The sequence below is a fragment of the Palaemon carinicauda genome, chromosome 11, assembly GCF_036898095.1.
Source record: "Palaemon carinicauda isolate YSFRI2023 chromosome 11, ASM3689809v2, whole genome shotgun sequence".
Classification (NCBI taxonomy): Eukaryota; Metazoa; Arthropoda; class Malacostraca; order Decapoda; family Palaemonidae; genus Palaemon; species Palaemon carinicauda.
In genome coordinates, this window is record NC_090735.1 from 58051663 (window position 1) to 58067766 (window position 16104).

Genomic DNA, 16104 nt, shown 5'->3' on the forward strand with positions numbered 1-16104 from the left:
TTCCATTTACATTATTATCATCACTCAAGAAATTAAAATAAATTCACATGCAACGTAATCAAAATTTAAACCTCATGTTGGGATTGAGCAAAAGCATGTTAAAATGAAAAAGAAAAAAAAATTAAGGGCTACCAACCAAGTTCCCAAAAGCCATAAACCAGCTTGGAATGAAAGCCAGACTATCAAGACTCCATACCAGTGATTTTCCCAATTCCCTATCCAGCTTATCCAATTGATAGTACTACAGTCGAATTACCCAAACAGAGTGAATTTAATGATAGGGCAATGAAAAAATTTATTTTTTCCATTAACGTGGGATCGAAATCATGACAATTACTTGAAGAGTTCAATTCATTATTATTATTATTATAGTAGTAGTAGTAGTAGTAGTAGTAGTAGTAGTAGTAGTAGTAGTAGTAGTAGTAGTAGTAGTATTATGATGATGATGATGATGGTTATCATTATTATCAATACATATATATATATATATATATATATATATATATATATATATATATATATATATATATATATATATATATATATATATATGTATGTATATATACATATATATATATATATATATATATATATATATATATATATATATATATGTGTGTGTATATATATATATATATATATATATATATATATATATATATATATATATATATATATATATATATATATATATATATATATATATATATAATGACTAAGAAAACACTCCATGTGGTACAACCGTGTACATAAGTGTATGGATATGTAATAGATTCATCCAAGTACTATTAATTGTACAGAATACTTACAACTATATCTCTTCTTCTCTGCGTAGTTAGGGATACAGCATATTCCTTTCTGTGACATAGCAACAGAAGAAAGGGAACAACGAAGGTTGATCTTTATCTCGACGAAGAAATTGTTAACTCATTGACCTCTTGATAAGCTATATACGAACGGAGAAAAACAAATGGGTCTCTATAGATGGCACCCCAAACGAAGCGACCTTTGACCCTCCAAAACAACGATCAGGCGCGTATATAAGGCAGCCGCGGGCTACGGACGACAGCCTCTGGAGCTCCGACTAGACCTGTCTAACTCTGACAGCGTGAGTCGCCCCCAAGATGAAGGTTGCTCTTTTCGTGATCGCCGCTCTGGCCTCCACGGCTCTTGCAGGTAAGACTTGACATATCACATTACTCTCTCTCTCTCTCTCTCTCTCTCTCTCTCTCTCTCTCTCTCTCTCTCTCTCTCTCTCTCTCTCTCTCTCTCTCTCTCTCTTTCTAATTCGCATACCTTTAGATTCTGAAGTTACTAGGTAAGATATGAACCTTTACAGATGATCTACCATCACTTAGTGGGTTGTAACATAGAATTATTGTTAATATTGTCACTATTATTATTATCATTATTATAATTATTAATACTATTAGTATTATTATCATTATTTCTATTATCATAATCAGTAGTAGTAGTAGTAGTAGTAGTAGTAGTAGTAGTAGTAGTAGTAATCAAACTGAACACTGACTAGGTAAAGGAAGATTTTACAAATTCAGGCCTTTAATTGAGGAAAAACTTGATACAAAAACCTACTGTAGAAATGTAAACTGAACAGCCTAGTGATGTAACAAGGAAAATCTAATGATATACGGTATTATATCTTGCAAGAAATATTGAGGCTTTGATCTCATTCACCTAGAATATAAAAAAATCGCTGATATTCTAGTAAAGCTATACGTTTACAGGAAGAACAGAAATGATACCTTATTATTATTATTATTATTATTATTATTATTATTATTATTATTATTATTATTATTATTATTATTATTATTATTATTATTTAAGCTACAACCCAGGTTAGAAAAGCAGGCTGCTATAATATCGCCAAGGGTTCCAACAGGGAAATAGCCCAGCGAGGATAGAAAATAAAGAAATAGATAGAATAGGGTGCCTGAGTGGACCCTCAAGCAAGACAGTGGAAGACCATGGTACAGAGGCTATCGTAATATCAAATAGTAGAGAACAATGGTTTGATTTTACAGTCTTTCTCCTAGAAGAGCTGTTTATAAAAGCATGAGTCTCTTTTACCCTTACCAAGTGGAAAGTACCCACTGAACAATAAAGTGCACTAGTTAACCCTTTGAGTGAAGAAGAATATTTTAGTTACCTTAGTTTTGTCAGGAGTATGAGTAAAGAAGAGAATAGCCCAGATTATTCGGTGTATATGTAGCCTAAGAGAAAATGAGCCGTATAAAGATAATACTATCCGACCATTCTCAGAACCCAATAACTATCTAGCAGTAGTACCGGTATCTTAAAAAATGATTGTGCCTTGGCCAACATACAGGACAATTATTTAATAACATCTAATTGCATTAATGTCTAATAAATAACGATTCATTGTTAACATAGGCAAACTAACAAATCGGGAAGTTTAATATACATATCAATAGGATTTATAAATAAATGTATCAAATGAGATATCACATTTTCTTTCCCTCACTCTCTTCTTCTTCTTCTTCTTTGACTCCATCTTTTCCCATCTTTATGGGGGGTCGATGTTTCTGGCCAGCATTCTCCATCTACGTCTGTCCTACACTTCATCACCAGTTAATTCCTTTGATCGAAGGTCATCCTTGATACAGTCCCTCCACCTTCGCTTTAGTCTCCCTCTCCTTCTCGTTCCCTGTACCTCCATTTCCATCACTCTCCTCCCATTATACTGTTCACCTCTTCTCATGACATGACAATATTACCTCAGTAAACTTTCTTATCTGATAGTTTTCTAACTCCTGTGGTACCCCTAATTACTTCATTCCGTATCTTATCTCTTCTTGTCACCCCACACATCCATCTCAACATTCTCATCTCTGCCACATCCAGTTTCTTCTCTTCTGTCTTCTTTATTGCCCACGTCTTCGCTCCAAAGACTGTTTCCGGTCTCAGAGCTGTCCTGTGTACTTTACCTTTAAACTTAACCCCTATTTTCCTGTCACATAGTACTCCACGCACTTGTTTCCAATTCTTCCATCCTTCTTGTATTCTGTGGTTTATTTGTGCCCCCCAGATCACCATCCTCTGCAACTGTTGATCCTGAATACTTGAAATTTTCAACTCTTTTCAATCTCTCTCCTGGTAAACTAACTTCCCCATTCTCCCCATTTTTCAATCTCAAATACTCTGTCTTTTTCCTGCTTCTTCCATCCTCTATTTTCCATTTCTCTTCTCCACTCCTCCAGTTTCTCTTTAACTAACTCTCGCCTAGTGCTAGACAGTATAACATCATCAGCAAAGAGCATACACCAAGGAGATTGATCCCTAATACCATGACCAGATCATCGAGGTAAAGGCTCAATGCAGACCCCTGATGTAGTCCCACATTTACTGGGAAACTTTTTGTTAGGCCTATACTGCTCTTAACATTTGCTTCTGCCCTCTCATACATATCTTGGGTGATTCTAACGTATTTCTTAGGGACTCCCTTTACTCTCATACATCTCCACAGCTCCTGACGTGGTATTCGATCGTATGCCTTCTCCATGTCAATAAAGACCATATGTAAGCCTTTCTGTTTCTCCCGATGTTTTTCTATCATCTGCCTCAAAGCAAATATTGCTTCTACAGTCCCTCTTCCATGCATGAATACAAATTGTTCTCCTCACCAATTGTTGTTTCATCTCCCATATTTTCATAGTATGGCATATTAACTTTGTGCCTCTGTAGTTGCCACACTCCAGGATGTCTTCCTTCCCAATATAGATGGGAATGATTAGGCTTCTTCTCCATTCCTCTGGCATCTTTTCCTGATTGAAGATCTTCTACGACAGTCCCACAAGATATCTATGTCTTCCTCTCCAAGACTCTTCCATACCTCTACTGGTATATTATCCGGTCCTGCAGCTTTACTATTTTTCATCTTTACTGCTCATTCTACTTCTCTTCTAGTCACTCCTATGGTAACTGCCTCGTTTGGGAGTCCATCTTCAAATACTGCTCTTGGGATCCCCTCATTCATTAGTCCTTCAAAATAAGTTTCCCACCTTCTTTTAATTTCATTATCTTCTGCTAGACCTATACCATTGCTATCTTTTATTTGCTTTATCTGTGTCAGGTCTTTAGATGCAGCCTCTCCGGCCCTAGCAATTCGTAATATTTTCTTCTCTCCTTCTGGTGTTTCCATCTCTTTATATACTTCCTTTAATGTCTCTGCCTTTGCCTTTGCTACTGCTCTTCTTGCTTCTTTTTTTACCTGTTTATAGTTTTCTTTATCCTGCTCTTGTCCTGATAGACCTGCCTTCTTCTTGGCTTCTTTCTTGGTTTTTACCTGTTCTTGTACCTCATCATTCCACTACCACGATTCTTTATAATTTGGGGGACTTCTTCCTGATGACCGATCCCTAGAATCACTTTACTATTCTCGGTCCACCATTCTTGTACATCCTCATGTAACCTTAGTGCTTCCAGCACTCTTTCCTTAAACAAGACTCTCAGTTCTTCCTCTTTCAATTTCCACCACTTAATCTTTGGGTCCATTCTCGTCTTTTTACTTCTCCTACAATTCCTTAGTCTGCAATCAATTACCACTAACCTGTGTTGCGCTGCTACACTATCCCCATTTATCACCTGGCAATTTCTAACCTCCGTCAGATTGTCTCTCTTACACAGCAGCAAATCTATCTGGCTCTCCATGCCACCGCTACTGTAAGTAATCAGCCGATTAATCTTTTTCTCAAAGAAGGTGTTGATCATTGCTAGGTCAAAAGCCACTGCAAAATCAATTACTCTTTCTCCCCCATCATTTCTCTCACCCACACCCCAACCTCCATGCACTCTCTCTATACCTTCCCTACGCGTGGCCATTCAGATCTCCTCCTATAATTACCCTTTCCCTTCCAGGAATTATTCCAAGCTCCTGGTCCATCTCCTCCCAGAATGTATCCTTCTCCTCCTCTCTACGTCCAGTTTGCAGGGCATAGGCATGCACCACATTGACTATTGTTGCTCCCAGTCCCAGCTTTAAACTCATAATTCTTGTCATTTTTCCTATTCACCCCAATCAAACTTTCCTTCAAATCTTTCGAAAATATTATTACTACACCATTTCTTCTTTCCATATTGGCTCCACTGTAATAAAATTTACAACCTTCGCCTAGTTCTATTTCCCTTCCACCTGGTCTCCTGCACACACAGCACTCCAATCTTCCTTCTCTCCATGATGTCAACCAGCTCTCGCCCTTTTCCAGTCATTGTACCCACATTTAGAGTTGCTACTGTCATCCTCTCCTCTGATATTTTCCTCTGAGCTTGCCTCTTTGACCAAGCCTGCCCATGACTGGGTACCCTTGCCGATTTTTCGGAGTGATCAGGCGAGGTCCCTACGTGTCACCTCAGAAAACGCCCTAGCATTAGTTTTATTTTCACAATTTTCACTGGCCATTTTTGGCTATTTTTTCATGGCCAGATGCCTTACTGCCGTTGCCTTCCCTGCGCCAACCCTACCCATTTACCTGGGCTTGGGAGAAGCACCAAGTTGAGGCTGGGACTCCCTGGGTAAACAAATCAAATGAGTCTATTTACACAGATAATAATGGCAAAACTCTTATTCTAGAATTATTCACACATTACATGTAAGTAACTACTTTTTCCTTTACTTCCAAATGATATACCTGAATGATATAACCAAAATACCACGTGAAAAGAAAAACAAAATGAGGTCAACAAAATTAGCCAGGCATATTTGAATTCACAAAACTTTACAATACTCTTAAAAGAAACTAACTAGTTGGAATTATTCAAATATATGAAGATTGAAAATTTCCTTTTTAGCAACATTGATCAATACAATTTATGTTAGCCCTGTGTGCAATATTATGCCCTAATATAAATGAAAATTGTACCCCACTATCCTTGAATTACCTACTTTATACATTCTTATATCTTTTACAGCTCCATCAATTCTAGCTGGATCATGTGCTTCTCACTGCTCAGCTCAACTAGCATTTGCTTATGAAACAGGTAAGAACATGGAGATAATGTGCTTTAACAAATTCCTGACAATGATCTCAGTTTGCAAAAGCAATGTCTTAATGTATATGAGATCTATCTTTAATTTTATATACCAAGTTTGAATATATTCATTAATATCGCTCCTAATATATTACTAACTATGTGTTATTTAAAACACAGGGAAGAGTTATGTGTACGACTATTCTATCACAACGACATCTGCTCTCATTGGAGTTGCTGGTGATGATGCTGAAATGAAGATCAAAGCTATTGCTCACATTGATGTCTCAGAGCCTTGTGAATACATCTTAAGGGTGAGAATCTCAAGTCACTATAATATCCTTGACAGTCTAGTAATTTATGAATAAAATCTAACAATAATTTGGGCCACAAATTTAAACGTTAATCATGATGTGATATTAATCTGTTCACAGTTCATATGTAAAAGTTAATAACAGAGTAACATTAATCTTTTCACAGCTCACCGATGTCGACTTTGAAGGGAATCCAGCTCTTGCTGGCAAATTTTCAGAGGCTTTAAGTAAGAATCCTTTGAAATTCTCCTTCCAAGATGGCATGATTGAGAATATTTGCAGTGTAGTTTCTGAGCCAACGTGGGTGCTCAACATCAAGAGAGGTCTTCTATCAACTTTCCAGAACACCATGACCTCCCATGGTGGCGAGGTAGGCCTTTGAATATGAAGGATAATTCTACTAACTCAATTCCATAACCAATATCATTTTTAAACATATTGGTACACTTTATATGCAAGTTCATTAATTTTAACAATCAAGCTATTAACTATGATTTCCTTCTAACAGACCCTTCAAGAAAAGGACGTGTCTGGAGTTTGTGATGCAACTTACAAGTCTGTAACTGAGGGAAATGTTGTCAATGTGGAGAGGATCACATACATCAACACCTGTAGCCAAAGGCCCGATTTCTCAGCTCATATTATCTCCTCTACTTATGATACTGACTCAGAGGTTCAGAACCTTCCTTTGATGAAGACAACAAATATTTGCCATCAAAAATTACAGGATGATATCATGATTAGTTCTGAGTGTGAAGAAATTTACAAGGCTAGGCCCTTTGGAGAGGGACAGGAAGTTGCTAAAACCACAGTCAAGACATCACTGATTTTAAAATCAACAGAAGCTTTGACAGGAGTACCAGGTAAGCTATCAGAGAATATTAATATGAGAAACATCTAATTTTGCAAAGGGTGTCTTCATTCAATTTTCACATTTTATGTGACAGGAAGCCTTTATTCTGTAAACATTTTCTGTTCACTAATAAAATTTCTCTTATTTCAGATTTTGAGTTCTACCGTAAAACACTGGTATATGAGGATATCTTTGAACCAGTTGAAGAAGATCCTGCACATGTGCAAAAGCTACTAAGTGATCTTGCTATGGATTCTGGTGCAGATATTCACAGCAACACACCTACTCTCTTCGCTGAGCTTGTAGACTCTCTTAAAAATATGGATTATTCTCAGCTATCTCAAATCTTAGCCAGTGCCACCAAGCCTCTTACCCATAAGTTTATGCTTGATGCCTTGCCCTTAGTCGGAACAGCACCTTCAATGGCCGTTGTTAGAGACCTTATCCTTAAAGGAGAATTAAATGAAATTGAGAAAGACATTTGGTTTACTTCTTTAGCTTTCAACAAACATCCAACTACAGAAATGCTGAATGCTATTGCTGTGAGTTATAACATTATATTTCATTTCTTTATTGATTGCATATATAGCTTAAGAAGGACAATATATTTTCTCTCCGCATCTGTATACTACAATTATAAGCCTTGCTTATTATATAGGGACAGATATAAAAATTAACAAGATTATAATCTCTTGATTTTTTTTTCTTTTCCAGCCACTTCTTGAGACACAACCTAGCCAAAAGGCTCTCCTTGGAACATCAGCTCTCATCAACAACTTCTGCAAACTGCATAAAACTTGTGAAGCAGAACCTAGAGTTCAACATATTGTACAGCTTATTGAAAAACAGCTTGGCGCAGGATGTAGATTTACAAATGAAGAGGAGAAGGAAAATATTCTTGTTGCTTTGAAAGCTTTGGGCAATGCTGGACATTGGGTTAATGCAAAGTCTATTCTAGATACCTGTTACTTAGAAGAGAATGATATGGAAATTCGCATTGCTGCTTTAGATGCTTGGAGACACACCCCTTGCGAGTACGATCGATCTAAAATTTTGACTCTCTTCCAAGATGAATCATATGATCCAGAGTTACGCATAGCTGCCTATCTTTCATTCATGTCTTGTCCAACTCCATCATTCATCAATATTGTCAAGGAAAGACTAATCTCAGAGGGAGTAAATCAAGTAGGATCTTTCATTTGGACTCACATGACCAACATGCAGGAATCTGCTGCCCCTGAAAAGCAATGGATCCGCAAAATGATTGATGAAGACCTCTTGCAACAGAAATTCAATTCTGATGCTTTGCGATTCTCAAGAAACTATGAGTCTTCTTTCTTCATGAATGAACTTAATATTGGTGCATCATTAGAAAGCAATGTTATTTTCAACAGCAAATCTTACCTTCCTCGTTCAGCTATGCTTAATCTTACACTTGATCTATTTGGAGAATCTATTAACTTCTTTGAAATAGGTGGTAGAATTGATGGATTTGAGGCATACATTGAACGCTTCTTTGGATCTAATGGCTATTTCCCTGAGGAACATATTGAGCAAGTATTGAAGAATATGAGATCAAATTCCAATGCAGAATCAACTACATTAGAAGGATTCTTGGACAAAATATCAGATGAGCCCGAAGGATCTTACTACTTACGTGTTTTTGGAAATGAGCTTCATTATCACCACTTCCATGGAATGGAAAACTTCTTCATGAAATCAGATAAATCAAATCCTCTGGATTTCTTGCTTGACATTCTTCGACAAGGAAAGCTTGATTATACAAAATCGGTTCAGTTACTTGACATGCACATGAACATTCCAACTGTTTCTGGCTTGCCATTAATACTAGATTCAAAAATCGTTGGTACTTTTGGACTGGAAATGACAAGCAATTTCCAAGCAGAAACTTTTACAAATTTCAATGTAGAAGGACACTTGCACCCTTCAGCTGCACTAGAATTTGAGGGTAACATCATTCTTGATGCTCATGTCACAAAGACTGGATTAAGAGTTTCCTCAACACTTCATACATCTACATTCCTAGATGGAAAAGTTCAAATTGTAGAAGGAAAGGTAGTTGATATCGCAATCAATTCTCCAAAAGAGAAAGTAGAACTTCTTGATGTTAAAGGCGAAGTTATTTATATAGTTAACAATGAACACCAGAAAAAAGAACCCAGTCACAAAAAGGAATTGCAAGGATGTACTCCTGATATTCTTGGTATGGAACTTTGCGGTTCATTTATGACCTCACCAATGGGTCCCTTCTCAATGGACATCTACCTTAAAAAGACCGGTACTCAGACAGGTTACATGATGCACTTTAAACGAGACACTGATATGTTGGAAGTTCTTCTTGATACTCCTGGCTCACAAAATGACCATAAGGTATCCCTAACCTTAACAAAAGTAGAAAATTCCATCACTGCTGATGTTCACACACCAATAAAGTCAGGAAAGGGAACCTTTGACTACAATTGGACAAACTTGAACAAGAAGTTAAGATGTGCTCTTTCCATGGACAGTGGCGAGGTATATTCAATTGAAACCAATCTGATAAAGACTCTTGAAGATATTACTATCTTGGAACCATCCATAATTGTAACCATACCAACTGGTGAAATTCTGAAAATTCAAGGAATTCTCAAAACAAAACTCGATTACTATGACACAATGATATCTGCAAAGCTAGATACCATATATGCTTATGGAGCACAGCACACAATACATTTTGAAACCGAACTCATTAAGCAACTAACTGATTCAATGAGCACATATTCACTTCATGCTGCTATAGATCCATCCCAGTTTGTAGATTTCAGAGCTTCATTGGACATGACTTTCACAGAGGTAGAACATCAACAGTACAAAGCTCAGGTAATTTTTACATATTTCAAATGGTAAATAATAGGGTAAAACTTTAATTTATACTTGTTCATTGATGTCACAGTAACACTGAAAATACTGAACTAAAATATCAGGGAATTGTATGTCATTTGTGTTATCCTTTTAACGAGTATTCCTAACAAATAGAGCTTTCATATTATTTATGCATTGACAACTATTATTATTTATCAATAATATTAAGTAATTATATTTATATTAGTACGAACACTCTAAGTTTAAAAGTCAACACGTTCAGATTCATAAAAAACCAATCAATTTCAGGTGAAGGCTGTCATAAAAGAAGAAGCTTATATACTTGAAGCTAAATTAGAAGACAATTCTGTGCGAGGGAAATTCAATGTCGTTGCCAATGGATCTTTAGTGGCCCCAACTATTGACATCAAAGGCAACCTTGGATTATATGCAGATTCAGAAAAGGCTACATCAGAAATCCATACAACAGTCAACGGACAAAACTATGATCTCAAATTTGAGGGAACAAAAACTTCTGCCCTTATTGAAGCCAACATTATTCGACACATTCTTGTTAATGCTTATGTACGTTTAATTATCTGAAAAATGCGTTATTTATGCTATAAACTATGAAAATGTACATTTAACCTACAAGAATCCGCATAGCATTTTAAATTTTAAACACCCTTCTTTTTAATATTGTTTTAAGGCTTATGATAAATTTCCTTTCAACCCTTCGTTCCAATCAGTGTGAATTTTATCTTTGATGCATATCATATGTTCCAAGTATTTCAAGTAAAATACAAAAGCTATTGGTACTTTTGCTCTATAATGGTATAGTATTTTTCATAGAAAAAAAATATATTTCTTTTCATTTCAGATTTCCGAGACCGCCGATGTAAAAAAGATGCACGTCACTGGTGAGTGGAACAAGGATGTTGATCCAACAGCTATGTTCTTAATAGAAGGACAATTAACAACTGATGGAGCCATGTCACATGTCAAGTAAGTTTTAAACAAGCAATAGTAGAAATAGTATAATTGAAAACCTTATGAAATATTTACTTATGAAATATGCATTTTTTCACAATATACTATGTAATAACGTTTTATTATATCTATTTACCTTCCAGATTTATTGACCAAGATGCAACCTTTAAGTATACTCTAATAGATGAAGGTAGTGGCATTGAACTTGAAGCAAAGTGGAACGAAAAAACTGTAACTGGTCTCATAAAGTACACTCTTGGTGAGACTAAATCAATTTCAGTTTTAGTGCAAACACCTTTTGCTGGTTTTGAAAAACAAGAAGCCTCTATGTCAGTCACCTTAAAGGACTTTGAAATTACTTCACAGATCATGGCTTCCTGGCAGAATTCAAAGCAGGTAGCTCTAAATATCAATGGAAAAATGAAAAAAGGTGTACCTAATAATAACTTGCACATGGAAGTAGCTTTTAGTAGCAGTTTCTCTCAGTTTGAGCACATCAGCTTTAAGCTAGATCATGAAATGAAGGAAAACTCTATTAAGACCGATTTTCTTGCCTCCTGGGATTCTTGGAAAGTCATATCTGCATTCCAACTTCTTCTAACTAGTGATGGAGTCCAGTCCTCGCTATCATTTGAAGCACCCTTCACAGATAAAATACTACTCAACTTCAACCATGTTTTGAGCAATAATGATCTTACATCAACCATTGAAGCTAAATTTGGTGATAAAGTAGCCACAGCCAATCTCAAAGGAGTCGTCGTTCTTGCTAGTGAGCAAGATATTACTTTGGCTCTAAAAATTAACATTCCCTCACCTTCAGTACCTGAGATTACTGCCACCATCAATTATAAATTCAATTGGTCACAGCTTAGTCTCGTTTTGGAAGGTATCATGGGTGACAGGAAATCAATGCTCAATGTAAATGGACAATTGCAAAAAGGGGAAACAACAAAACTTCTTGCGGATCTTCGATTCATCACACCCTTCACTCACCCTATTACTGCTACTCTTGAACATACCATTAACGTCGAGGAATTTAATACTAAATTTGAGCTAACAAGATTCTGGTCAAACTATGGCAATCTCAAATTAGAGGCTCATGGTCATATGAAATCGCAAGAAGATATTATCCTAACAGTAGATTTCTTCACTCCTGCCAATAAGGCCTCCATCGCATTGAATCACAAAGTTACTGACACCAACATGATCTCTACCTTAGATGTTCATTTCAATGCAGAGAAACTTACTGTTTATGTCAAAGGATTACTTGATATTTCCAAAAGTCTTGCTAACTTGGAAGCTGCCATCACTTCTACATTAAGTGGTCTCGATGACCTCAAGGTTACAATTGATAGTCTCAAAAATGGAAATGAGAGAGTAACAAAGTTCATTTTTACCAAATATGAGGAGTCAGTTACTATTGACCATACCATTTCTGTTACAGATATCTGGAATTGGCAGAACACATTCAATGTCAATGGAATGTATAAACTTAAGAATGTTCATTCATCCTCAGGAACACTTTCCAAGCATGACATGGAGTATATGTGGGACACTAAATCTGTTCATTTAGCCATAATGTTTGATAACAATAATAATGCAAATTCACGTAAATTTGATACCGTAGTCACATTAGAAACTCCTTGGACATCCATGATTAAGGCAGAAGTTCACCATCAAGATAATGGAATTGAATATAAACCAACAATTGTGTTGGAATACGTACCTGGAAGCAAGATTGAGCTTGAAAACATCATTGTTTTTGACAAAATCTTTTCTTGTCAATCTATCTTAAGAACTCCATTCATGGAAACACTCGGTTACAAGGTAGAGTTAGACTTGTCACCCAGAAAGGTTGCCCATCTCAGCCTCAATTATGGAAATCAAAATATTCTCCTAGATGTTGCTGGTGAAATCAAAAAAGGAAAAATGGATAGCAATTTAAAACTTGAATCTACTCTCCTTAGCTCTCCCATCACAGCTGCAGCTTCCTATGATTTTGTTTCCTCTGAGAAAAGGATCCATCTAGTAGCTACTTTTGGCAAAAAGTTTGAAATTACAGGACTTCTTTCTGGATCCATTAATGAAGGAAACTGGTCTTTGGTAGCTGAAATTCCACTTGATGTTTTACACCATATTCAATTGACTGGTAAATGGATGTACAATGTCAACAATGCACACATTGAAGTTCACTCTTCTGTTACTTCATTTGAAAACATGGCTTTTGAGGTAATGTATGATATAAATGAGAAAAAAGCACAGGTAAAAGTGATTTATGGCTCACAAGTGATTCTTTTTACTGGAAAATACGAAGCACAGACAATCATCCTTGAGGTGGACACACCATTTAGTGGCTGGGAAAAAATGAAGTTTTCCTTCTTCTTCAGTGAAACTGCAGTTGATGCATTTGTATCTAAGAATGACCAAAAGATTTCGGTAAAAGGGTCATTGCATGTCAAACTAGAGAAGGGAACAATTAACCTGTCTATCAACACACCATTTGCAACCTATGAAGAGATTTCTGCAAATCTATCATATTCTCTGAGAGGACCAATCAAGCAAATTAAGCTAGAATCATCTTTTGCTGCTGGTCACATTTCTCTTGTGGGTGTCATTGACCTCTCCAAAGATTTAGCTCCTATTATAAAACTAGAAGCCACCACACCATTCGAATTTGCAAAGAAGATTGGAGGAGAAGCCACCTTGGATTTACAACACATCCTAAAAGCTGCAGATATTACAGCTTACAGAAATGACCGTCAATATCACTGGAAATTAGAAGTATCTTCAGAAGTAGTCTCAAAAGTTCATGTCAAAACAGAAATAACAACTCCTCTTGATGGTTGGACACATCTACTCCTTGAAGGTAACTTTGACTTTACTGAGATGCCATATCATTTCAAATTTTCCTTAGATAAAGAAGGATCTGTTCATACAGTAGAAGGAAACCTGAACCTTGAAAATAATGCAGTTACTGCCCAACTGATGACGCCGGTTCCTGGATATGAGACTATTGTCTTCTCTGGAAAATTTAACTGGCAAGAAAATCATTTTACTGGTAATTTTGAAGCTTCGGTATCTGCACACAAATTCCACCTTATGACTGACATTCTTCTTAACACATCCAAACCTAAGCTTCACATCACTTTAGAAACTCCTATCGTCTATCTGTCTAAAGTGGATCTTGCATTTGATTCCAATCTTGTTGACACTAACAAGAAATTGCTTATCACATTTACATTAAATGACACCATCTATTCTCTTGACTTTGAAGGAGAACTGATCTACAAAAATGGGTTTGTTAAAATCATTGCCCAGTCACCAATTCCTGGATTCAGCTCTGTTGACGTTCAAGCCAAGTTTGATTTTACTAAGGATGTCAAAACTTCTGAACTTGACTTGAAAATAGAAGGTGAGTCACACCACTTTTACCTCAAGACTAGTGTCCAGAATAACAACTTCCATATTGAGATTCATACCCCATTCAAAGGTTTCGAGTTAATCAAGATGATTGGAGACTACAGTGCACACAATGATAAACATACAGTCCTAGCATCATTTGAAAAGGACCATACCAAATATGATTACAACGCAGATGTTACTCTTACTGACTACAGTGTATCTATTGGAATTTCAACTCCCATTGAAATTGTCAAGAATGTCGCTGTCAGTATAAACTATGAGCTCTTCAAAAATGGAGTTGAAGGTCTCCTACACTTCAACAGGAATGGAGAAAATTATGAAATAAAAACTCGTGCAATTTTAACTCCTATGAAATCGGAACTTTTGGTAGGAGTTAAAACTCCTTTTGCTGACTGGGAGAAACTAAATCTCGACATCAAATATAATATTCTTTCTCAAAAGATAGCAGCTTCATTGTTTGTCCAAAAAGGTCATTTTGAAAAAGAAGTTACTGTTGAAGGAGCATATTCACTAACATCAGGATCCATAAAACTACATCTTCCTATTGAAGGATATAAAATTCTAGGTGCATCATACACTTTGAACTTGGATGAACAAAATAACAAGTTAGATGCTAGCTTGAAAATGCTTATGAACTCAAATGAATGGAACTTCAGCGTCCATGGAGAATATGCTCCCAATAAGCTCACCATCATGTTCCAAACTCCATTTGATGTTGTAAAGTCTATTGTTGTAGATGGACACATTGACTTCAGCCAGAAAATTGGCTACATTAACATTGAGTTAGGCACTTACAAATTCAACCTTCATATATCATATGCAGTCAATGACATGGTATTTAAACTTACAACACCTTTTGATCTCTTGAAGGTAATATCCTTCGGATTCACTTACAAATGGACACAAGGCCACAAAGATGCAACACTTAATATCATTTACAATGAAAGTAATTATGTTCTGAGCGGTATTCTGAATCTGTCCCCTCGTACCTCTGAAGTCACTCTGCAGGCCACATCACCTTTCCCTGGCTTCAGTAATGTCTTTATGATGATTAAATATGACATTGATAACTTTAATGAGATTATTATGTCTAAAATGACATCAGACCAGTATGAATACTCTTTTACACTTGGAGCAGGAGTTGAAGGAACAAAAGCACATATTAACTGGGACTTCACATCTACTTTCATGGGCTGGAATCGTGTTCAGTTCCTTGCAAATGTAAATTGGGCAGCTGACCAGAAGACTTTACAAATATCTCTTGGAAAGGAGGAAAACCTCAAGGCTATCGCTGTATCGGGACATTTACTCGGATTCTCTGAGGGCTCACTTAATATCCAAACTCCTTTCAGAGGGATGGAAGAAATGGGTGGCTACTTTAAATTTGTAGCAGGAGAAAAATTGCAAGGAAAACTTGATCTTCTTCTTCCTTTCTACTTGGTTCCTAAAATTCATGGAGAAGTTGAACTTGACCTTAATGGAAAAATTGCTGGTGATGTTAAACTGAATTTGGCTGGAGAAATTTACACCATGAAATGCAATCTTGTTGGAGCTTCTTTTGAAGAAGGATACACAGGAGACCTAGTGATCTACACTCCAGTTCATGCTTTATCAAAAATTGTTTTAAATGGAAACATAATCATAAGCTCTTGG

General features: G+C 36.3%; 1 protein-coding gene across 1 annotated transcript in view; it reads left to right on the plus strand.

Annotated features, from left to right (window-relative positions):
- Positions 1 to 1026: 1026 nt before the first annotated feature.
- Positions 1027 to 16104, plus strand: part of LOC137650031 (uncharacterized) — a 16791-nt gene continuing 1713 nt past the window's right edge. The window contains exons 1-10 of the mRNA XM_068383048.1: positions 1027 to 1176; positions 5950 to 6018; positions 6190 to 6323; positions 6490 to 6693; positions 6832 to 7186; positions 7327 to 7718; positions 7891 to 10056; positions 10348 to 10623; positions 10919 to 11043; positions 11172 to 16104. The exon at positions 11172 to 16104 is cut by the window's right edge and continues 1713 nt beyond it. Of these exons, the coding sequence (XP_068239149.1) occupies positions 1125 to 1176; positions 5950 to 6018; positions 6190 to 6323; positions 6490 to 6693; positions 6832 to 7186; positions 7327 to 7718; positions 7891 to 10056; positions 10348 to 10623; positions 10919 to 11043; positions 11172 to 16104 (8706 nt within the window). The 5' untranslated portion in view covers positions 1027 to 1124. The remainder of the gene's footprint in view (positions 1177 to 5949; positions 6019 to 6189; positions 6324 to 6489; positions 6694 to 6831; positions 7187 to 7326; positions 7719 to 7890; positions 10057 to 10347; positions 10624 to 10918; positions 11044 to 11171) is intronic.